Here is a 25,719-nt window from a genome sequence, read left to right on the forward strand (position 1 = left end):
TTTTCAATCTAAATTACAAGCATTATGTCTGGCGCAAGCCTAACACTGCACATCACCCAGTCAACACCATCCCAACTGTCAAGCAAGGTGGTGGCAGCATCATGTTATGGGGATGCTTCTTTTCAGCAGGGACTGGGAAGCTTGACAGGATAGAGGGGAGAATGGATGGTGCAAAGTACAGGTGAATCCTTGAGGAAAACCTGTTTGAGTCTCTAAAACTGGGGAGGAAATTCACATTTCAGCAGGACCCGAAGCACAAAGCCAAAGCCACACTGGAGTGGTCAAACAAGAAGAGAATTAATGTTCTTGAGTGGCCCAGTCAAAGTCCTGACTTGAATCCAATCAAATTTATGGCGAGACTTGCAGTCCATAGACGATCCCCAAAAAACTTATCAGAACTGGAGCAATTTTTCGTGAAGAACGGGCAAAAATGTCAACATCCTACTGTACAGAGTTAGTAGAGACCTATCCAAAAAGACTCGAAGCAGTAATTGCTGCAAAAGGTGCTTCTACCAAGTACTGACTTAAGGGGATGAATACATTTTCTTTGCAAGATTTGCTGACATTTAACCTCCTCCTCATATAACAGTATTCAGTTTAACCACTACAGCTTTGAATAAAAAAAGTTTGTTTGAAAAACTGTGCATAAATTATTTGTAATTTAACAAAATGTGACATTACTGGTAGGGGGTGAATACTTCTGCAAACCACTGTATATATAAATAAAAAGAGTATGTGCAACTCTGACATCACGGTAGAATCGCGCTAACAGGTGCACTGGTCGATACAGTTAACTCTTTGGTTTCCTATATAAGCCCGTGTGTTTGTTTCTGAGTATAGGCCCCCCTGTGGTGGAAGATGAGTGCAAACTCAAGGCATGGGGGCCAAGCTGTTTACACACGTGCATTCATTTACAGCAGCCTGGTAAGTTGTGTTAGTGGAATTGATTAAAGACCCTATTGAAGCCTTGTAGGTGGGTTTCTAATAGATTTGCGATCTTTCACATCAACTGCTTTCAAAAATAATCCTGCATCCAAGACCATATGCTTATCACACATAGAAATGCATTTGTGTAATGATATCACTACAGATAGCTGGTGTACGTTTTGTGAGATGGTCCAGTGTAAAATCCAGGAATAAGCTACACATTTGAACAGTACTATAATGAAATGAATTGGACTTATGCGGGTCTCTGATAATAGAAGCTGTTCATGGGAAGGGGCTGTGCTTACTTGTTGATCCGCTCCTCAAGTTGCTGTGCCTGGGAGCCCCACAGAGGAGACTTGGGGACGGAAGAGTCCAATGGAGCTGCGGATCCCTCCATCAACCACTGGTCTCGCAAGGACTTCCTCTGCAAGACAAGAGCACACAGAACACTTGGATTCAGGACAGCCCATCTGTGTACAGCTTTAAAAAGCATGTCAGTAACATCCCCCACCACGTACATTCAAAATTAGAGCTGTCCATATGATAAACATTACATTCAGCAACAATACGTACAGTGGTGCTGCATGAGCCGATTACTCGATTATTCAGAATTAGCTCTCCACATAAATCAGGTCTTGACAAGGAGGTGAGGGTCACTGGTGTCGATCGGGCTAATTTACCATTCTAAGTGAAACACGTGAAGAAACAGCTGCTTGGGTTTGTGATGCTTGCTGCTTTTCTTAGACTGTGGAGAACAGCGATCCACACAAACCTAAGCAGCTGTTTGTTCACTTGTTTGTTTCACCTGGATTGGTAAATTAGCCCAATCAACACCAATGACCCTCACCTGTGGAGAGCTTGATCCGAATACTCTATGTACAGCCCTAATGTACAGAACAGTACATAATAAGAAATGTGAATATATAGTTTCATGAAAATTGGGCAAGTGGGGTTTAAGTCCTAGATGTTGTTTGGTAAGCAAAGGAGGTGTTAGTATCATGGTCAATTATATTAAAATGACTGATACATGAAAAAATGTGTGATATACAGCCAGATACATCCCCACAATATGACACCCCATAACGTATGCTAAATAATGTAACAAAGATTCATCAAAATGTAATGAGCAGTTTTCCAGATATATGGAATTTGGGATATATTTGCAGTAGCAGCCCAACTTAATATGCTTTTACTTAGTGATAAAAACGCCCTTAAAAAAAACTGTTGATTTGATGTAACCTGACTCACTTTTCTAAAGCTGGGTTCGTAGGTAGGTTTTCCTATTTTTTTCTACTCGGCAAAGTAAAATAGTTTGCTGATTTGAGGATATTGTTTTCTGTTTTGGGTTTATTTATTGAAAACTATACTGGGAGAAACTGTCTTTGCAGGTTATTTCTTTGAGTGTAATAAAAGTTTGAAAAGAATTTGGATATGGGTGAAAATAATAGGTAGGGAGGGGTTACAGCGAACCAGTATAATTTGCATTATTGCTTAAAGTGGTGTTCAAATGGTTTGACTAACAAGAAATCCTCAACTTGTACCCCAAAGCTTTCCCTGTACCATTTCAAAACTCTTTACTTTCAAGAGTTTTCACAGGACCTACATTTTCAGTTACCAGTGTGTGTGTGTGCACGCATCAATCACGCCTCATCTTTTCAACAACATAGGCTTCAAAAAACAACTGCTATTAGCTTTGATCTTTATCTGTCTGGTTATCAGAGGAAGACAGAAAGCCAAAACATTCTACAGTGTGGTTTTATCAGTTATTTTCTGCATCTTAGATATACAGTACACTACTCAACAAGTACCAGTACAGATGAATGCATAACTGACTGGGGTTTCCAATTTCTCCCCCCTCACTTCCATTAAGACTACAGTAAAACTACCACTTTTACTGTGTAGGTTACACTTTACACCCTATAACTATCCCTCCCTTCCCCATGCAAGTAAAGAATTTACAATGACGATATGCGCAAAACATGACCTACCATGGATTTAAAACCTGGACTGGTTGTGGTGATGGCTTGTGGGACATTTGTTGCCCATTTTACTCCTGTTAGACCGCTTGGTACTAATTATCTTGATACGACTGAACAGATAATCATCTTCTCTTCAAATAAAGTTTTTAATTAGAAAGCCATTTCACAAGTGTAGCTGTATCCCAAGGTTGCCTATTTTTCTACTGCCCATTCAAACCTCTCGTTCACTAAATATCTTGATCTTTAGATAGATATTCATCGTAAAGACAAAGCATTGCTGTTCTGATGTGCAAGCTGCATGTACATTGCATATACTGATTTTGTATGTTTACTGGTTTGGGTGTTTGTTTTTTGGTTGCAACTCCCATACGCCTTTATACTATTTTCATAATGGCTTTATAATGGTGGAGGAACGAAACAGGCTGGAGCTACAGATGTTTTTATAACAAACTTACCCAGAACACAACTGCTGACTATATGAATAGATCTATGAGCACGATCATTTGAGAGCGCATATTGATTTGCCACGTTAGACGACTCCATGCTAAGACTACATTGAATGCATCAGTGCACTTGTGGATAATGAAAGTAAAAAAAACTGTGACAAACAGTAATGGTAATAAAATGATGTCTCCAGGCTAGTACTGGAAGCTAGCTGGTAATTTAGCCTATTTATAACTGGGGGGCTTCATGCATTAATATGTATTAAACCCTTGCAGTGGTTTCGCTTGCCTAAAGCACCCTGACCCAATCTATTACTGATCCCCCCACAGCACAGGCCCCGACTACTTACCTTCCATTTTCTGCCCTCTCAATACACCCCAGGGAATTACGCAATTACACGCCTGTGTAATTTCCTGCATAATATTTGTTACTACTCATTGACACGTATTATTGCATAATATGGCTGCTAACCACAAGGAGACACCACAACAATGGTCTCGCCTTGCAAATATATCAGCAAAAGATTTTCCTGGACAGGTATTTGAAGTCAGATACAGATGCTCTATATCTGCAGTATCTTGTGCACATGCTTGTACAGAGGTATTACTAGGACTTAGTATGCCTTTGTTAAATGTTTTTTGTTTGTTTTAAGTCTTGGACTTTTTTGACCATCAGCTTCTCTGTAGAATAAAAAAAAAAAAAGCATTTTTTGGTACCAGACACACTGTGTCATTTTAGTGTTATTTTTCTAAGTGATAATAATGGCACTTTGATAGCTTTTGTGGTAGAATGTGCTATATAAACAAAATTCAAGAAAACTGGCCTAGAGAGGCTACATTATATTATGCTTTATTTCAATTGTAAAAAATAAATATATTTTAATATTGCATAATTTTAATTTTTTTGAAAGGACCGGGAGAAACCCCTTTAAAAACTGAAAAGAGTTTGTGAGTGTTTTGTTTGTTTTGTCATTGTCAGTAATTGTCTTTTTGTTTTTGTGAATTCACTGGATGGCTAACACGTCTCCGGAGCTGTCGCCTTGGGCCAGCACTACCCGGAGCAACACTACACCACAGTCACTGTTTAATTGTTATTACCCACCATGAAAACTACTGCACGCAGCCAGGACTGGTGACCGTGCTAGTATATTGTGGGACGGATATTCAGGTTTATTATTTGGGACTGTAACCCTGTTGTTATTTACTCCGTGCTCTACACATTGCTGTGTATTGCAGGGGATTATTATTTGGTCACCAGACCTGGATACAATTAAAAACTGTTCCAAACTGGATTATAACTCTCTGTGTTTCATTACTGCACTGCATCACCCCTGCACCTGCACGTACCACTTACCACTTTGCCACACTGATACAGACCACAAAGGTTTACACCTGCTTTTGTTATTTCCAAATACTTGCAGAATTGAAGTAATTTTGTTCTGCTTTATTTAATCTCATCTCAGACTCAGGTAACAAACATTTGTTCTCTCTGGGCTACTAAGACAGAGATAGGGAGGCTCTTATACTCGCTGAACATCTTCCCTCTGCTCTGTGCTGGTGGAGCAGAGAAAGAGAAAGAGGGAGGCTCTTATACTCTCTGAACAGCCTCCCTCTGCTCTGTGCTGGTGGAGCAGAGAAAGTGAAAGGAAGGCTCTTATACTCTCTGAACATCTTCCCTCTGCTCTGTGCTGCAGCAGAGTAAGAGAATGTTTAAAATGTACAGCAAAACCTACAAGTGTACAATAAAATGAACAGTAGCAGGTAAAAGACTGAGCAGATTGGCAGGAAGAGGGAGAGTCTGTCCATGAACAATAGGGCACAGTACTGAAACTGCCAAGTAAACATCAACAGGAGCTGGACTAACCCATTTACTGCCTAATGACTACCAGCACTGGTCCTTAAGTGCTTATGTTTGGTTTGGCCCTATATGCCTGTCTAACTTGCAAAGTGAGTCTGCGCTTGGGGGCTAGTTCAAGGCAGTTTTACTGTCAATAAATCATTCTAATTAAAAGTCCAAGATGCTAAATCATTATTAATTTTTTATATGCTGTACTTTTTCTGAACTGAATTACAAGCATTTTTTAAATGCTTAAGGGAGGTTATGCTCTGCTTTGGGGACCGTGAACACAAAATGAATCACAAATACAGGAATATAATTAATTTAAGTGCAGCTGAATAATACAGTATTGATCAAGGACCACCCTTCCACCCATGCTTGTAAGTTCAAATGGACTGGCTTAAAGTTCTGCACATTTCTTGTTTCAGCTTATGCTGAACAGACTACAATGTGAGGCCTATAAGATTTGTATTAGAGGTAGGTTTCCACCTTTGCAGCGTTTTTCAGAGGCTCACAAAAAATACTGTAGTAAATCACTTTTAGAGTAACGTAATTATTTTGGAGTTGACTCAAGTTTTTTTTAACATCATGAAAAATGTAAATTGTGCAAATGGTTGCTGGGACTTTGCTGCTGTGCGTTATTTTCAATGTACTCTTTGCTTTTGATCAGCAAATGCCCCTAGAGGGGAGATTTCCAAGCTAAGGAAAATCACAGCCAATGTAACGGCTGTCAATCATATCTGACTCTTTCCTAGTGTTGGTTTTGGATAGCTCCGCCACCACTGAATTACAGCATGTCATCAGCTCAGTCAGAAACGACATAAACTGAAAGTGGCAATGACCAGGTTTTATGGTGTTCCAATGAAAAACCCCAGGAAAATACATAGTACCCCTGAAAAATAAACGTTGAAAACAAACAAGTTAACTTGTATGAGGTTTTCATCATTGGCAGTGGCCCTGGGTTCTGATGCTCCTATGAGTTATCTCAGCCCTGCAATGTGCTCAGCCCTCAGTTTTAAAGGAGTAGAAGAAGCACCTTCATCTGCTGCAGACGCAGTCTCTCCTCCTCCATCTCCCTCCTCGTTCGCTCCTGCTCTTCCTGAATACGACGCTTCTCCTGAAGAACAACAAGAAAACAAAACCTCCATGACAAAGAAGGAATGAAACTTTAGAGGCCTTGGCTGAAGATAGAGAAGTCTCCTGAAAAACATACAGTACAAAAGAGCATGTCTACTATGTATCACCAGTAATGGTTTTAATCTTGAGGTTTTTCTGTAAAGCGATTGATTAATCAATTTAACACATTTCCTAGTCTTATAGCAATAGGAACACGCATTAAAGCTAAGTGCTAAAAAAACAGACAAAAAATAGCAGTAAATGTTTTAGTTATGTTTAACAGAAGTGCTGAGCTTTTTTTGCAATTAATTTAACAAATGTATTATTGATCACTAGTACGTATGATGAGTGGCACTCCAGTTTTAATCTTTAGTTTCATATGCTGGTAGTTTGTTGTGGTTTGTTTTTGGGCAGTCCCATCGCGAGGGAGTTTCCAGCTTCTTTCACAGTCTTGGCACATCATTTGGCCAGCACGCTCTGGGGCTCGTTAGAAGAAGCAGCCGGGGTCTTGTCTTGCTAATAATTGAACAGTATCCACAGAGGCTGGTGTCGGTTTACTGCTGTGAAAAGGGGAGTTCGCCCGAGCTCAAAGGAGATGCTGAATTATTTAGTAGCTCAGAAGGCTGAGTCGGTTTACACATGCCCCTGTGCTGCTGTGGAGACCAGTGAAAGCTACTGTGGGGAGTGGAGAACTCAAAACCTTGGCGAAGCAGCTACTGTGACGTCACAGCTACAAGCCGGCCACTGAAATAAGAATAATAAACACGCTTTGGAACACCCACACTTGTACTGTAAGAAACACTCTTACACCACAAATGGGAACATTCTTTGGCAGTGTTTTCTACTATTAAGTTTGTTTATTTAAACCACATTTTGGATTGAACTATACTGTGAAGAATGATTAATTTAATGTGAATGAGGGACAAGTGCTTTATTTTCTCATTAGCCCATGAATATGGCTGCGTTCCTAAATTCAACGCTAAGAAGCAACAACTCTCCCAAATAGTTCCTAAACTCATCGTTGAGAGCTAGTGACATGCAGCGTTGGCTCAACGCTGACTCAACGAACTCACCGACTCTCAGAGCTGGTGAGTTTTTCAACAGAAAGATGGCGACACCCACCAAAATTATGAATTCGATTTAAATGTAGCTATTAATACCGCAATCCTCCGTCAAAACGGTAATTGTTAATACACACACACACACACAGACACACATCATTACTTATTTTATTTATGTATTACTGTATAAGAAATAAAACACAGCAAATATGACAACGTAACTACAACCTATATATATATATATATATATATATATATGAAGTAATGCAGCATATTTAATACAAACTTGTATTTAAGATTCTTTTTAGAAGCCGCAGGCCAACATGCAGAATCGTTCATTTTAAATTTTACCGTTTAGTTTAGGAATGCAACAAAGCGTTCCTAAATACCCGGAAGTGTTGTGACAATAGTGACGTTTTTGTTGAGTCAGCGCTCAACAGTACCGTTGAGTTTAGGTACGCACACTATGTAGGGTACTATGACTGATATTCTATGATGTCACAAAGGCTCCCATTCACAGCTGGAAGACTCAAGATCAGTACAACTGACTTAGCTCATTTTATTAAATACAGAAGTCCACAGCATTTGTCACCTAATAGCTATTTTACTGCATTTAATCCTGTACTTTAGAGTACTGTAATCTGTCACAATTGTTATTTAATCTGTAGTATTTTGTATTTAATTATATCCTGATGTAACTATCACAGACACTGTTATCTGCTCCGTTATTGAATCGTATTTTGTCATATACTTGTACTTGCTAGAACCAAAGTCATTGTATTTTATCTTGCTCTTTATTGTATTATTACTTGTACTGTGATTCTTGAAATGTATTTTTGTTTACGACTGCAAGTCGCCCTGGATAAGGACGTCTGCTAAGAAATAAATAATAATAATAATAATAATAATAATAATAATAATAATAATAACTACAACTAGCGGATGCATGAAGTGCCAGGGACACAAGTATCAAAACCTTGGCTCTGTCTCGGATTTGATCCATTTGGAAGATCACCTTGAGCACTCGATGAAGCCTGAAGGTCATTGCTAAAACATCTCCTAAGGGATAAGAAAGCCAAGCCAAATGGATATAAAAACTAAGTAGCTTTAAATTATATTACCTTATTTTTTATTTTTTTTTACTGTCCCAGTAATGTTTATGATATTTGCAAACATTCTCAATTGTTCTTGTTGCAATTACTAAAATACTGTGCTTGTTTCACATTTTCGTGTTAAGGTGCTTTCATGCAAGTTCAGAAGCTGCTATTCTGTTCTAGTTAGCTGCCATTGATATAACATAGGCTAGCCAAAGTGTCTTTACTGAAGTAAAAGCCAGCGCCATTTAATGACCTGCCACTTTGGATTTCCTTTTTTTACAGCAATACCCTGCTGTGCACTAGATGGTGCTGGTGCTCACTCATAGAAGAGACACTGGCTGATCTAGTCTACATTATAAATGTCTATGGTAGCACCTTAACAGTCAAAGCACCTTAACATCATAAAATGAAACAGAAAAAACAATGCAAGCTACTTGCTCTTTAACACAGATAATGCAATGCAACCATAATAAATTAATGTATCACTTTCAGGATTAAAAGCAGAACATTACCAAGTTACTTACAGCTATGGCCTGGAGCCTCTGCTTGTACAACTCTGTCTCTTCCATTGTCGCTCTGCAAAAAAGAAAAACACGAAGGTTACATTTAGCAAGACTCTCCTTCAAAGGAGGCTGGCTTGGAATGATTCCCAGGCAGGGGGGGCAGGTACCAAACACAGGGCTGCTATCAGATCAGGCTGGGGGTGCTTTATTTCAACTGTGTTCTTTAAGTAAGTTTGACCCCAGCTTAGCTGCTCATCATTGCCATTCAGCCTGTTTTCTTTCCTCCTGGCAGTAAACTTGCGTAATACAGCCTGTCTCCAGCATCGGGTTACAACCTCGACTGTCACCACTTCCATCTGGGCTCCACAGCAGAGGCGAATGTGCGGAGGAACATTCTTTCAAGGTTATTATCCTGTGTTTTATTCTGTAATAGAATCTTTCAGAAATGACCAGAATCCGGGTCCAGCGTGTGTGTGTGTTTGTGTGTATATATATGTTTGGTACAATAAGGCTTGATAAACTTGGTTTTGAAGAAAATATTATTAAAAACTTTAAGCAAAGTGGCAAACTGGGGTTGAAATGAGTGGTTACAGGTTAATGGTTCCACTCTGGTGTCCCAGGTGAACTTAGAGAGAAGACAGAGCTTTACTGAGCCCACAGGGGCGCTTTGAACTGAACTGTAAAAAGTCACCAGGATGCGAGGATATACAGAAAGGATACGCAATGTAGGAGGTAACGCAAAAAGATTAAAACGAGTGAGGGAAGTCAAACACAGAGACAGAGGAATAACAGTCTATACTCACAGATTGATTGTTTCAATTGTCATTAGGAACCATTGTGTTTTCTGTTTATCACATCCATAATTAACCATTAACTCATTATCATAGATTGAATTGATCTTAAACAATGCCATTGCTATGTACTTCAATCTTGGCAGAGCCCTTATCACTGCTACAGCTGGCCATTGAAATATGAAAAATACATTTGCTTTGGAACACCCATCCGTGTAGAATAAAACAAAAAAAAAATCTAAAACAAGAAGAATGTATATGTATCAGCATGTACTACTTTGGTATATCTTGGCTCTTAAGATATACCTAATGTACGATGCAGAAAGACTTCCCGATTTCTTGCTGACAGTCATGTTGGGGGGCAGTGTGGAGTAGTGGTTAGGGCTATGGACTCTTGACTGGAGGGTTGTGGGTTCAATCCCCAGTGGGGGACACTGCTGTTGTACCCTTGAGCAAGGTACTTTACCTAGATTGCTCCAGTAAAAACCCAACTGTATAAATGGGTAATTGTATGTAAAATAATGTGATATCTGTATAATGTGAAATAATGTATAATGTGATATCTTGTAACAATTGTAAGTCGCCCTGGATAAGGGCGTCTGCTAAGAAATAAATAATAATAAAATGTTCCAGTCACCAACGAAAAACACTCCTTTAGAACAAATGTTTCTCTTCTTGGAAAACTAAAAAAAAAAAAAAAAAAATGAAGCTTTTTAAAAAAGATGCGTATCAATGTTTAGATGCTTATCTGGGTCTACAAAAGGTAGTGGCTTGCTGGGGAATGAAAATGGGATGAGAGGACTGCAGCACGCAGAGCCGTTCCAGGAATCTGCTGTCTTTAGAATACCCGGCTCCCTTTTTCTTATTTTTTTCCGGGAACCAGAGGAGAGTTTTGGTTTCTATCCAACACTGTTTTGGAAAGTCCCAGATCAGGAAGTAAGAAGTTCCCTGGCCCCCGTTTCGCAGGAATGATCTGGTTGTGTGTAATATGGGCCTGGGTAAGATATGGGCCTGGGAGAGATATGGGCCTGGATAAGATATGGGCCTGGGTATATGATTGTTGACTAACTGTAGCTACTTCACCCCTGGGACCCTCTTGTCTCAATGTGACACACACACACACACACACACACACACATACATATATAAAACCAGAAGGGTAAAGTAATATTTGACTGATTAAACTGCCTTTAAACCCAACTACTTGCACTCTTTAGCTTTTCAGGACCAATCGAGTATGCCCAGGTGATTTATTAACTGCAGGACGGTAGCAGTTACTTATTTTATACTGTTATGGCTCAGTGGTTGGTCTGCATTGTCTTTGCATGATATTGTGGGTTATAAAATGTATATAGTTTGTTACCTATTAAATATCCTATTATTTATTGTGCTTGTTATCTATTACAGACACCATGGAAGGACAAGAGTCTATAATATTGGAATTTTGCCTGAGAATTTACTATGGAAGTTGTTTCACCTTTTAATAGTGGAACTACCATAGGGTATATAAGCAGAAATGAACTTGTCTATCACCACATTTCTTTCCCAGGTGTATCGAATCCTATGTAAGACCACTTTTTTTGCTAATTTTCAGGTCATTTTTTTCCTTTTTTTTATTTGAGCACCATCTTTAAACAATATTTACCCGACAGACGGAGCACAAGGAGGTTAAGTGACTAGCTCAGGGTCACACAATGAGTCAGTGGCTGAGGTGGGATTTTAACCAGGGACCTCCTGGTTACAAGCCCTTTTCTTTAACCACTGGACCACACAGCCTCCTATATAGTTTACATGTTTATGGTAAAAGCTCAAGACAAATGAATGTCCATATGAAGGGTCATCACAAGTGGATGAGTTCCTCACAAGATGGAGCTACTTGCTCTTGCTTGCCAGGGATTAGTAATGCGGAGAGCAACACACACCTCTTTGTACTGAACACACCAGAGATACCACACAGATTTCAGATGATTGTCTCAGCAACATTGTCAGCTAGCCACGTATTTACAAAATACAAAAAGGAGAAACGTATGACCTTTGGCATGTCACAGAAATGATGCATGCCACAGTAACACACTTAGTCTCACTGAACAACCAGTGCATTCAGACAATGTAAACAGCAGGCCAGTTAACCTTGATGTGCTGCAGGCAACATGACGCCACCAACAACAGTTAACAAACAAGTGTGCCGCTGACATCACTTCAAAACACTCAATCGGAGTTCAAATGCAAAAATATTAGAAGCTGAGTCAAGCAGACAATTGTTTCGGCCAGTGCCTTCTTCAGTGTGTTCACATCTATTATATAGTCAAGTCGCAGTTCCTAGTTACAGAATACATATTTACAAGTGCCCAGCAATATATTCCTGAGGTTATTTCATTCATGCAGTGCTTTGGATAGTGAAGTTTATTCTATTGGTGCAGAAGAGACAGGTGCTGGGAGCTCAGTGGCGGCTGGGCAAGATGTGCATGTAATTCGTGATGCAGGCTTCATCCGGGGCTGCAGTTTAAATGCATGGCTGTAACTCCCTGTTTAGCAGAATAGCTGCTTGGTTCAGGGTGTATTTACATGGTTTGTGTTCCGATCCAGGGACATGCATACAGTACCCCCTGCTTGAGATAACTTCTCAGCAGAGCAGTTACAATTCAAGTTGAATTCTTTCAACACTGCAGACATGTATCTAGGAAAGAGAACTGCAGGTAAACAAATAGACTAATTCCCCTATTTATTTATCTTTTATTTATCTTTTAGCATACGACTTTTATACAAATTGACTCTGCCGCTTATTTCTTTAGATTCCAAATACTGAATCGGTATATCCTGTAATAAACCCAACGTCATTAAGGAGTATGCTATTCTGATGGTGTTCGTCACAAAAGCATGAAGTCAGTCTATATAACTGTACGTAAATGTTTCTACTTGGCCTCATGCCCTCTTCACAGCTTTTTTCACCTCTGGGGAGGAAAGGCTGGAAGTGATTTGGTGGGGCCCTTAAGCAGGATAGACCTTTGTGAGATCATGGAGCTACTCCCCTTGACAGGGAGACAGCATCCTGCAAAGGTGGGATCAGATACACTCAAAGAAAACTAGAGGTTTAGGACAGGATTATGTTTTAAAGTCAGTGTTCGCACACATTTCTTTCATGACTTGCCATACGGTCATTGCCAGGTCTCTTCCTTACAGTGAAAGTTTGTTAGTTAAAGACACACTTTATTTGTAAAGCATGGCCAATTTCCAAAGATAATTGTATTAAACATTCAGAGCAGCTAATTAAATATCAAGCGAAGCCTGAACTGTTTTGTTGTGTGCAAGGCGATGCAAGACTATTGTTATTTGTAGTCCACCAAATGGAACTTGAATGCTGAATAAAAGTGTACAAAATAAATAGTGCATCATAACTGATCAGGATGTATTGTGATGCATATTATAAATCACGTATCAATTATGGATTTTAGACCATGTTAAATCTGTGTACATGGTCGTTTACCTTTTAAATCTATCATACATATTTTCAATGAAAAAGTAGACTTGGTTTAGTACATCTGAGTGCTAGTGCTCACTTAAGTTTGCTTCCTCAATGTGAAAAATGACTAACTTGGCATGCTTAAGTGAGCACAACCACTCAAATGTTGTTTCTGAATATGATCAATAGTCACCTTTAGATTTTACTTTTGGATTTATTTGAAATTGAAATATGGTATTCATTTACAGCAGTTTGCAATACATCACGGATACTATACTGTACATTTGAACTGTTTTGTGATTTATAGCAGTTAATACATTGTGTGTGTAGCAGTGTCTCAAGTAGGTCTCGGAGGTACTGCTCACCGGCAACACCACCTGAATCACCTTTGTGTTGTACTGACATTTAGCACCACTTTGTACTGCAGTGGATATGCAGTACTGAAACTGTATTTAAAAGCTCACCTAACAAAAATATAACCAGTTTCTTTGTGCTGAAAGATCCCAGCAATCAGATCCCTTATAATTAGGGCAGAGCAGCATAATCAATAGCACCTCTGTCATGATATTCGCAGTACCAGAGACACAAACAAAGCAGCTTCTATTGAGGAAACGGGAACTAGCATCCCATTTTGAATATTTAAATGGCGTACGGCAACATCACTTATTGCAGTCCAGGTACTGCGGTTCAGAATGATTTCAGACATCATTTATGCAGGAGTTTACTTTGTTTCTTTTTAATAGTCACTTTTAAAATCTATTATATGAATGGATACAAACATGGTCATTTGTGCCACTGAATACATTTGAAGCCGTGCTTGTTTGAATAAAATAGTTGTCCCAGCTGATTATGAACGTTCTTAAAGCTTCTGAACTAAGTTTGCTTAATGAGTGGGGCGGGGGGGAGGAATGCGGGGGGGGGGGGGGGGGGGGGGGCGGTCTTAAGGAAGGTATTTTTTTACATTAACCTGTGCTTTGAAAGGAAAAATTAACTTTTAACTCTCACAAACAGTTGAGAAAAAGTGAACTGTAAGCCCTAAAAAAAACTCAACAGTCCTAAAATGTCATGAATCCTATATCTTTAAAAATTGTTACTAGAGAAAGCTTTATATCCGGGCTTAATATGCTTTTGCTTCCAGTCAAATCTCAAGAGACCAGGGTAAGAAACATGCAAAGAATGCAAGTCATTCGACTGGCTCTTTAAATTTCCTACCGCAGCAATGCGAAAGGTGAAAGAAAGCAGGTTTCCATGCCAAAGATAAGCCTCTGTGAGGAGAGAAACTGGATCTGAACGCTAGCAATTCCGTTTCAAAATCATGCACTGGGGAGACCAAGGGAAGAGGTGGGGAGAGAGAGAGGATAAGGGCTGTGGACTGCGCTGAATCACGTCTATTACAATTAAAAATCCACTCCGGATCACAGAAAAGATGCACAGGCTTGTACTGCCAAAATCCGCCTATTGTAAGTATGTAAAGCAACTGGTTTGCGCATTACTGCAAATGCCAAAGATGCAAAGCATTTCCTTGCACTATAATGCCATGGACAGTTATCTAGAGCAAGTGACAGGGAGATACAGCAAGCCCATGACTACAGAAACGCTCAGTGGTAATGTATGTACTGATATAGTGAAACGGTAACAGCATGCAGTACAATACAGGTGTATATCCACTCCACAGGGGTCAGAGCAGCTACCCACGAGTGGGTTAAAGTCACCCTGTGTATCTTACACAGCACCCTGTACTGTATGTTTATGATATCTAGTTAAATAAGAATAATTAAACAGTGTAGCTCATTTTAATGTGACGTCATTTCCATCTGGATGGCCCTCACATAACAAACAAAAAAATGCATGCTTTCAAGCTGTGGATTTTTTTTGGTGGATATTTATGTTTAAGCTCTGTAGTAAAAAGCTTGCTCAATACTTTTTTTTTTAAAAAATATTAAAAGGATTTTAAAGCAATAGTTTTGGTTGACGCCAGAATTACATTTTAGGAATTATAACTATTATAGCAATGTCCTATCTGTAACACCCACTGGCTGCCATGAATTCTTCTTACCCCTAATTATGAGGTACAGAGGTCCTCAGCTCTGCAATTAAAAACAATTGGCTAACAGTATCTCCTGAGAGATAATGACTGGATTGTGCAACTCTATTTCCAGTCAGTAAATTACTTTTTTTTTTTTATACTGTACAGTGTCTTCTTTTACAAGGTTATTTATTAAAGTAAATGATAATCAAAGCTTTAAAATCTATGTTCTTCAAAGTTTAACCATTTTAAGCGATGAAACAATCACCAGTTCAGAGCTGAACTATTCCCCAGTCCTAACCTGCCCTTTTTCTTGCGTGGGTCAGTTTCTATGCAAACCGGGCAGAAATACAAGAGAGGAAGAGTGGTTTCCAAGGCCAAGGCCAGGCAGATTGCTCCTCTCTGTTTCTCAGAATTATGAAGACTTGCACACCCGTTCACATTCAGATACAATCCTTGGGATCTGTACAAACTGAAACATTCTTGTGAAATAAACTCTGCTCGACCTTTGGACTAACATTTGAAAAAAAACAAAAGAAAGAAAACACACACACACATTCTGTATCGTCACTGATGTGCAAGTATGCCTGTGAATGAGATAAAATTCCAGTTCTTAAACTCACAGAGTAACATTCTCAGGTCTGTTCATGGCAGGTTAAGACAAACCCCCTCTCATGTGTGTGTCTGTATCAGTGTGCATTCAGTGCTACAGAGGCAGGGTTTAATGATTACAGCATGTACCATTCACACAGAGATCTTAGTTAGATAGAGAATGGAGCCCCTTCAAAGTAATCATGAAAGGCTTTGTTTTTCAAATCACTGGATTGAAAAACTTGCATTCCCGCAATCACTGCCCTGTTGAGAACTCCAGAAACTGGGAATTGGAATATACGTTTAATATTAGTGCTGGGACGAACATGGCTTTTTCATGAATATTCTTTAATTTTAAATAAGCTGTAAAACAAAAGTATAATTTGTACGACTACTGTAAAAATAAAGTTAAATAAACCTGGTACGGTACCCTATCAAAAGCCTAGTAAAGAAAGGAGAGAAACATGCGCAATATTTTATTTCAGACGCAATTTATGTATTGACTTCCTTTGCATGATATTGAAGTTATAATTTCTGTTATATCAACGAATACGAACATGCTAATGTTTGCAAACAAATGCATTTCAAGCAGTTGAATACTTAAATATTTGTCTTTACGTAACATTAGATTCCAACCGTAAATGGGCTTGCACCAGATTTTGAACTACGTAACACTTGAAAACCCTAAAATAAATCAAATTGATCTCCATAAAGCTTTGTAAGCAGTGATCAAACAGTAACGTTCCTTTTAGTTTTGCATATTTATTGGGATAATACAATAAAATGAATGTACAATTGTTCATGAAAAAATTGGCTAACAGAACCCACTCACTTCAAAGCTCTTGATGATCACACACATCTTTTCACTTGTTCAGACAAGCAGCGTTTTAAAAACGTTGAAACCAGTTTGCTTGTCATTAATTCAGTTTTAATATTGATGGAGGGGGGACATTTTTGTAGCTGAAACTGCTTTCAAGGATCTAAACAAACTGGAATGTCAGATATATAACTGTATATTCTGATACAGTACAGTGCAGAGAAGCAAAGTTACTGAAGTAAATAGTGATCAGACAAGTCGGGTTTTAAAGGATGCCAATGATTCAGCGGCAGAAACATTACTGGGTAACCCATTCCATCACCTCGCCACTCTCTGTGTGAAGAAGTGTCTCCTTCAGCAACATGACAAGGTAACTCATTCCATCCCCTCACCACTCTCTGTGTGAAGAAGAGTCTCCTTCAGCAACATGACTAGGTAACCCATTCCATCCCCTCACCACTCTCTGTGTGAAGAAGAGTCTCCTTCAGCAACATGACTAGGTAACCCATTCCATCCCCTCACCACTCTCTGTGTGAAGAAGAGTCTCCTTCAGCAACATGACTAGGTAACCCATTCCATCCCCTCCCCACTCTCTGTGTGAAGAAGAGTCTCCTTCAGCAACATGACTAGGTAACCCATTCCATCCCCTCACCACTCTCTGTGTGAAGAAGAGTCTCCTTCAGCAACATAACTAGGTAACCCATTCCATCCCCTCACCACTCTCTGTGTGAAGAAGAGTCTCCTTCAGCAACATAACTAGGTAACCCATTCCATGCCCTCAACACTCTCTGGTAAAGATCTGTCTCTGACCCTCTGTCCTAAATCTGTCTCCACTTACTTTCCAAATGTGTCCTCAGGTCCCAATTTCTGTGCTGGGCCTTTGTCAACACCTTTTTAAGATTGCAAAGACTTCAATCAAGTCCCTTCTAATCTGGCTTTGTTCTAGGCTAAACAAACCTATCTTCATAGCTCATTCCTTTTAACCCTGCGGTTAGTGTCTATTCACTGTTGTGCTCTCTTACTGTTACTGAAACTGACTGGCAGCAGAGAGATGCAGCTTTTATATATTACACACAGTGTGTCAGGGAATGCATTTAAAGAAATCAGTCCAATTAAAAAGAGTGCGTCATTTTTAGTCACACTTCTGTTGTGGGACATTACAGCTCACTTTTCTTAGCATATACCTACAAGTTACACTGCAGCGCTCAGATTTTATTTTAGTTTTGGAAAATTTATTTGCAATACAAAACGCACTTATGATCAGTTTTTTTACAATGGCTATTGCACCACTGTGGTGACAGACACTAGCCTATAGCCCCAAGCCTCAGTACCCTCCAAGCATGATGTCATGTCATTAAACCTCCTGTCAATCCTTACTGAACACTGTATCAACAGACACCAGCAAGATTGAACAGCTAGCTTACAAGGGTGTCTCCTATACTACCACCACAGAAAATTAGCAATACACATTAAGATTGCAATTGAAATAATCATTTTGAATTGGATTGCTTAGGTGTAAAGTACTACCAAAAGGCTAATGTGTCTCTCAAGGTCTTCAGCTATTTGTTGTTTCTTCTTGTACTTCTTGTGAAAGCAAGTTTCTGTTTAAATGACTTGGCAACAGAACAGCAAGGCGGCTTCAGGGTGAAAACTGTTCTACACACCTACAGTACAAGTGGAACTACCTTTATGGGATGTTAGGAAACTGAATTTAGGTTCAGTAAAACACAATACTATACGATTCCTAATCTGCTCAGCACTCTTATTTTGCATGGTCTTCAATTCTACCTAAATGGTGACATTATTTATCAACCCTCTGGTGTGTCTCTGTCAGAGACATGTTTCCTTTGCACATCATCCTCCAAGTACAGTACCCTCCAGTTTCCACAATGCTTAGACAATGTGATATTCTGATAGTGCAAGCTCACATGTATACTGTGATGCACCCTGTACATATAACTTTTACATGACAAGGTTTCTGGTCTTTCATTTCTTAAGTTTTTTTTTTTTGTTTTTTTGTTTTTTTTTTAAATATTTAAAAAAGTAGTCTGACCAAGTTTCACTTTAAAAAGTCTACTGCATTAGCAACACATATTTGCATATTGTAGACATTAATTTGGTCAGTATGTATTGGACCGCTCTTAAATAAATTGTAGATTTACTGTATTCCAGCTAGCTTGTTTTACTGATTATAGCAAACCAACCTGTACAGTGTCAACATGGCCCAGACAAAGACAGAGCACAGTTTTTTTCTTTGAGTTTGTCTAACCTGTCATTAGAGGAACAGTGTTCAAATAACACACCTGCTGTTTATGACTTTCAAACCGTCCAATGTAGCTGGGATGAGCTGCTGGCAGCACAGCGCACAGGAGCAGCGACAGGTTTTACTACTGGTTGCTTTTTTACTTCATTTTAAATAAACAGAGGATACATATTGGGAATACATTTACATTTGTGAGGGAAAGAAAGAGATGCAAACATAAGATTGCAGACCACAAAGTAATTCAATGCACAATCTGCAGATGCTGTACTAGCAACAGGTCCACATGCAGATAACCACGAGCAGGCGCCTCAATAGCTTTTACTAAATCTACAGTGGACTGCAATCTAACAATACAACACTAAAGACATAACGTTTATACATTTCTGACATAATCTGGAATACTAATGTCATTACAATCTACTACTCTGTACTTGGGTTCCATTTGATTAATCTGCATTTTAATGTCCTTCTGTTTCACATTTTGGAATAAATAGTTTTGGATCATGCCTTGACAAATGCACAAATGTGCTCATGGCCAACAAACTTTGAAAAGCACTGCTTTATAGCACAGCATGGTGTGGTGCGGCCACTTTAACCACCTACTGGAAAGGAGCTGGATTATGCAGATGTCACATGATTGACCATGCAGCACATAAGAGCTGGAGTAGTGAGCTGGCTAAGTAAAATGAGCAAAAGCAAATATTTAACCAAGAGTTTGAAAGGCATGACTCTGACGGGACGACTGTGGAATCAAGGACAAATGTGACACATATCGAATGGTGGTGGAAGGGATTAGTGACTGAAAGGGAAAGATGACACAGCATTATGACATCTGATAGGCCTCATTCAATACACACAATAACCCCAAGCACTGATTGCAGCAGGAAGCTGTATCGATCATAACAGCGTGAATCACAGGCTGGATTTGCTCCTCCTTTATAAAGCATTTTAATGCTCTCCCTTAATTAGGTGCCAGTTGACTACAAGCTCAAGATTACAGCCACTGAACTGGGCATTTCAATATCAAGCACGTTATTAAGTAACTCTATACTCAAACAGAGGTACCTGGATTAGTCCTGCAGATTTGCAATCAACAGTCTCTGACGCTGCCAGTCCATTCCAATTCATCAATTCTTTTCACTCAAATAACTCTCTATAATTGCAGTGTTTGAAAGCGCAGGTGTCATTTGGAAGCCACACATGCTGTCGTGTTTTTCTCGCCTCTCCTGTATCTAGTTCAGCAATTATGATCGAGATGGTGGGCGTTTTAATCTTGGCTGGCTTCAGGGGGAAAAAAATCAACCCAAACCACGCAAAGCCTCAATAAATCTCAGCAGCATTGCATTGTGCACCTGAGCCCATGAGCCTGCACAAAACACTGCTTCTAATGAGGTTTTATAACCCTCCACCCCAGAGGACAGATCCTTTAATCACATCACATCTTAGTCAATACTGAAAGAAACTACATTTCTAAACATGTTCTTCAGGGTAACTGTGTTTCTTAGGCTATTATATGCAAAAATATAATGCTAGGATTAATTATATACCAAAGTTTTGAAATCCATTCCCATACCATGAACTAACTTTACCAGCCTTTTCAAATAAAACCCAAAGCCTCCAAAAACATGAACGCTACTGTGATTACCTGTTTCCTACATAGCCTCTATCACTTCAAGACTTTTGAGGGTGTTCATTGCAACGCTTGCCTGTTTGTAATATTGATTGCTGCTTTGCAAACTCAGCCCCTGGCTAACAAGTATAGTGACATTTCTGTGTGGATAGATGAGTAACCTAACCTAATCACCTTGATCCATAATCCCGAGGTCGAAACCACAGCAGAGCCCACTGATGCAGCTCAAGCGACCCCGCCCCCCTGAGCCTGCCGCGCCATAAAAAAAACACAACAGGCTGTTGACATCTCTTTGTCTGAGAGGGTATTCCAAAATACAATTTACACATCGTATTTGAAACATCTGTTGTTATTTATGCAATGCATTTTGTTAACTTATTTTTATTCTGTTGTCTAAATGCATAATTCCTATGCTGTATTATCAATATTCTATAATTACGAGTTGACTGTACTTCAGCCAAGGTAACGTGGAAATTGAATGTGTGACAGCTTAGTAAGGTTACTGGTGTCTGAGTATTGGAACAGTCAACTGGTATCGATAAGGTAATTCTGTGTTATATTGGAATTTAATTATGTGCAGAAACACAGCCTGCATTTTTGGCACACACTCAACACCTTGTAAAACTTAAAGAAGCTAAATACGTGCTCGCTCGAGTTTGCACTGAGTTATTTCAAATTTGTTTGTAATGGCAGATTTAGCCATAGTAAGTAAATTGGCAGAAATAAAAAGCGCAGACTTAGCTTCGGTGATACTTACCCCACTCGATAAAACTCCACTTCTCAGAGCAGGTCTATCGGTTGTTTCAGCCCAACTCCGGTTTGATTTCAAACAACAGAAAAAGTGTCCCTCGCAGATTCGGTCACGGCGCCAAGTGAAGCAACAACAGTCTTCAAGAAACTGTCTTTGAGTTTAACAACTGGGCTGCAGAGTACAAAAAAACCTGTGTCCAATCTCCACCTGAACCTGGTGTGCTTCTTCTGTATTAAACAAACTTAACCCAGCAAGCCATGTTTGTTCCGTGCATGCCTGTGATGCAGCGGCGTGAAATAGGTATATATTAAATGTTTTTTTTTCCCCAAAAAAACTGAAAAGGTATTACATTTACGTGCTGTGCGTGTCAAAGCCTAACACGGCTCGCCCTTTTGCATACTAGTTCAGCTCAGTTTAGTTTAGCTTGCGTTGCAATACCTGTAGTTCTGTGTGCAACTCAACTTGGTCCCGCCTCTCTTTTTTTTGTAAAAAAAAAAAAAAAAAAAAGCTGTTGCATTTCCTGTTATTTTCCTCTGCTTGACTAGGTGGTGAAGGGTTTTCCGTTGAAAAGCTGCAGCTTTGTAGAGAGCGGGCTGGGTGTTTTTTTACGCCCTCCGTACTACGTAGATACAGAAACGAGTCGAACCGGTTCGGTAATAATCGGAAGATAAATGCCTATGGCGGTAAAACATTTGAATGATATCGTTAAGTAAATAAATACCTAATAATAATAAGTAATAGAGTCAATACGGACAAAGCGACCTCAACATCACCATACCAAGGCATTTGAAGCCGAGAAGGATCAATATTTTAAAATATGAAACGGTTTTAAACTCCGTGTCAGGTGTAATTGGAACACCTGTCGTTGCGAAATGTTTTGTTTTTGCTTGGCTTCAATTTAAAAACCGGTCCCGGGGCTCTTCTACGTGTTATTATGAATCATTTCTACATCACAGTGTAATTACATACAAATACAAACGAAAGCATAATTACGCGTGTCACCGACAGGGCAGAAGGAAGAAAAATACGCGAAGTCCTACAGGTGGGAAAAAAAATAAAACCGTTTGATGTGACACGCTGTGTTTGTAACGGTCAAGAATGAACAGTGTCACGAGCCAGGCCCACAAAGCAGCTCGGGGTATGCACCGCAGCAACACATGCAAGTGAGCGACTGCAACACTAGATTATCAAAATATATGTGCTATTAGCAGGAATATATATATATATATATATATATATATATATATATAGAAAGAGAGAGAGAGAGAGAGAGAGAGATAGATAGATAGATAGATTTGTTTATTTAGCAGATGCCATTATCCAAGGCGGCTTACAGAGACTAGGGTGTGTGAACTATGCATCAGCTGCAGAGTCACTTACAACTACGTCTCACCCGAAAGACGAAGCACAAGGAGGTGAAGTGACTTGCTCAGGGTCACACAATGAGTCAGTGGCTGAGGTGGGATTTGAACCAGGGACCTCTTGGTTACAAGCCCTTTTCTTTAACCACTGGATCACACAGCCTCCTATATATAACTATAGTTGTGTATATATATATATATATATATATATATATATAATATATATATATATATATATATATATATATATATATATATATATATATATAGTTACAATAGGTTATCAAAATATATGTGGTATTATCAGTAATTATATATATATATGTGTATATATATATATATATATAGTTATGATTACAAAAATATATATGGTATTAGCAGTATTTATTTCGAAATGCATTTATTTCTTCATTTATATATTGATTTATTTTAGATTTAGGTGCAAAATATTCTCCATTGATTTCTACAGCAATCCCAATTCAAAATACCAAACTCCACTTGTTATTCTTTTATGTCTTAACAGACACCCTTATCCAGGGCGACTTACAATTGTTACAAGATATCACATTATTTTTACATATAATTACATTGTTTTTACACACAATTACCCATTTATACAGTTGGGTTTTTACTGAAGCAATCTAGGTAAAGTACCTTGCTCAAGGATACAGCAGCAGTGTCCCCCACGTGGGATTGAACCCACGACCCTCCGGTCAAGAGTCCAGAGCCCTAACCACTAATCCACACTGCTGCCCCAAAATATTTTTTCTGAACAGTGCTTCATGGTAATTTAAATAAACAGAAAATAGAGAGAACTGCAGGGTTTGCCAATTTAAATCAAGTCAATTTTAAATCACTGATTTTAATAATGATTTAAATCACTTGATTTAAAAAAAATCATTGATTTAAATCATCGTTTTGTTTACTACCTATTTTATATAGTTCCTCAAGGAAAACACATGAAAAGTATGTTTTTTAAAATATTTTATTAACACCAACATGTTAAACTCTTACTGTCTATAAACAGTAAGAGTATTCTGAAGACATGTCTTGCCCCGTTATAGAGCGCCTGCCCCATCATTAACATATTCACCGAAGCGATTCTGAAGACAGTGCAGTGGGGTCCCAAATAGACACTTGAGCTCCGTGTTAAGACGTGCTGAAATCAGGTTTATTTAGTGGTGCAATCAGGAACATTAACAATTGAACACACTTTAAAAAGCAAAGCAGTCCTAAGTAACAACTGCGTGTGTTTGGACTGACACAGAAAGAGGAAATCAAAGAAAGAAAAGAATGACTGGGATGAGTGAGGGGGATTTTTCTCTGTTGTACTCCATCGCTCAATTCTTGTAGTTCACATTTAGAGGATGTCACAGTGATAACTCATAGGAGGCTGTGTGGTCCAGTGGTTAAAGAAAAGGGCTTGTAACCAGGAGGTCCCCGGTTCAAATCCCACCTCAGCCACTGACTCATTGTGTGACCCTGAGCAAGTCACTTAACCTCCTTGTGCTCCGTCTTTCAGGTGAGGCGTAGTTGTAAGTGACTCTGCAGCTGATGCATAGTTCACACACCCTAGTCTCTGTAAGTCGCCTTGGATAAAGGCGTCTGCTAAATAAACAAATAATAATGATAAATAATTTGCTTTATTTATGTATTCATTTAAGATTGGTTTGGTATGTAACTATTCACAAACCACTATTTCCAACATCCTTAAATTTACAGTTTGGAGGTACTGTCGAGCTACAACTACGTTACTACAAAAACAAATCCATAATTAAAAAAAACAATTTAAATTAAAAAAAAAAAAGATTTAAATCAAATAAATCCAATTTTGTTTTTTAAATAAAAAAATCACCAACCCTGCAACACTGCCAGGAATAAATACAATTGTAAACCAGCAATACACAGCACAACACAAAACTACATTTAGTGAACCTAAGCTGTTTCTGTCTACAATTGTCAGAAAAATTGAACTTTTAAAATGACCTTTAAAAACCTGCACCACATCCTGTTTTTTTTTTTTTTTTTTTTTTTTTGCTGTGAATTAAATCCTCCTGTTAAAAAGGGTTATTTAATGTTGCTGTACATCTTTTTGTTTGTTTCTTTCAAAGTGTTCAGTAATAGTGTCCCATTTCAAAGTTTTGCATGAAATATGTTTGAGAATCTTTTCCCTGCTTTGGGCTCCGTAACACAGTTGTGTGAATATCAGACTTTAGCTTTACCTTGTAGTTAACAAAAACAATTCCATAAATATAAACCTGCTTTGCCCTGCCATTCGCTACAGCTCTCAAATGTGCAGTTTTGAAAGAAACACGTTTTAGTACAGGATTAAAACAGGATATGTGGAAATATTCTGAGTTGAAGAAATTTCTAAGTTTCCAAGCCTTCCTTCACAGGAATTCCTAGGTCATTTCACATCAGCAGTGTCTTCTGGGTCAAAGCTTGCTATTGGCTGAAAGCATGTCAGTCAGTAGAGGAAGCAGCTGATTGGTTAATGACAGAAAAGATGCCATTAAATCACCAACAAAATCTGAAATCACTTGTAAACAGTTTTAAACCAAGCGCAGTAGCAGACACCAGTTTTGAATTAAAATTACACATTCACTGTAACCTTGTTTCAAAGCGGCGCACAAGACCGATATAACGAATGGAATTGTACATCAGGTAAGTTTTTATTTATTTTAACCAACTATCCCTTTAAGCAGTAGTTTAAATCTCCAGCCTTTTTAGTTTCAGTTATATACAATGAAGCTATTACTTTCAAATACATTAAGGTCTTGCATATGAAGCTATTACTTTCAATACAAACAGAAATAATAAAATGAGGCTCACTTGAGGACTCAGAAAACCTGCTTTCTCTACGTTGGGCCCAGTTTTCTGAGACACAGCAGCTAGCTGGTTGTCCAGTGGCAGCCTCAGTCATTGGAGACACACTGTTTCTCTTGTGTGGCTGCCCTCTGCGTTCCCTGTGACCTCACCGTCCCGAAGGTGCTTCCTCGCCTCTTTCATCAAGGTTTCATTTAGTTTGCTGTCTGTTTTGGGTCCGGACAAGGGACTCTGTTCAAA

The 25,719-nt window shown here is 38.9% G+C and overlaps 1 protein-coding gene across 3 annotated transcripts in view; it reads right to left on the minus strand.

The window, feature by feature from the left end:
* The window catches only part of LOC117402147 (palmdelphin-like), a 38,117-nt gene extending 16,219 nt beyond the window's left edge, over window positions 1-21,898 (minus strand). The window contains exons 1-4 of one of the 3 annotated variants that reach the window (XM_059006827.1): window positions 21,731-21,898; window positions 8,985-9,036; window positions 6,223-6,303; window positions 1,233-1,351 (exon numbers count right to left, since the gene is read on the minus strand). In XM_059006827.1, coding sequence (XP_058862810.1) covers window positions 1,233-1,351; window positions 6,223-6,303; window positions 8,985-9,029 — 245 coding nt within the window. In that variant the 5' untranslated portion in view covers window positions 9,030-9,036; window positions 21,731-21,898. Of the gene's footprint in view, window positions 1-1,232; window positions 1,352-6,222; window positions 6,304-8,984; window positions 9,037-21,298 lie in introns of all 3 variants that reach the window. The other 2 variants (XM_034003011.3, XM_034003012.3) reach the window with 2 other exon arrangements.
* Window positions 21,899-25,719: the final 3,821 nt, after the last annotated feature.

The sequence above is a fragment of the Acipenser ruthenus genome, chromosome 34, assembly GCF_902713425.1.
Source record: "Acipenser ruthenus chromosome 34, fAciRut3.2 maternal haplotype, whole genome shotgun sequence".
NCBI classification, from domain to species: Eukaryota; Metazoa; Chordata; class Actinopteri; order Acipenseriformes; family Acipenseridae; genus Acipenser; species Acipenser ruthenus.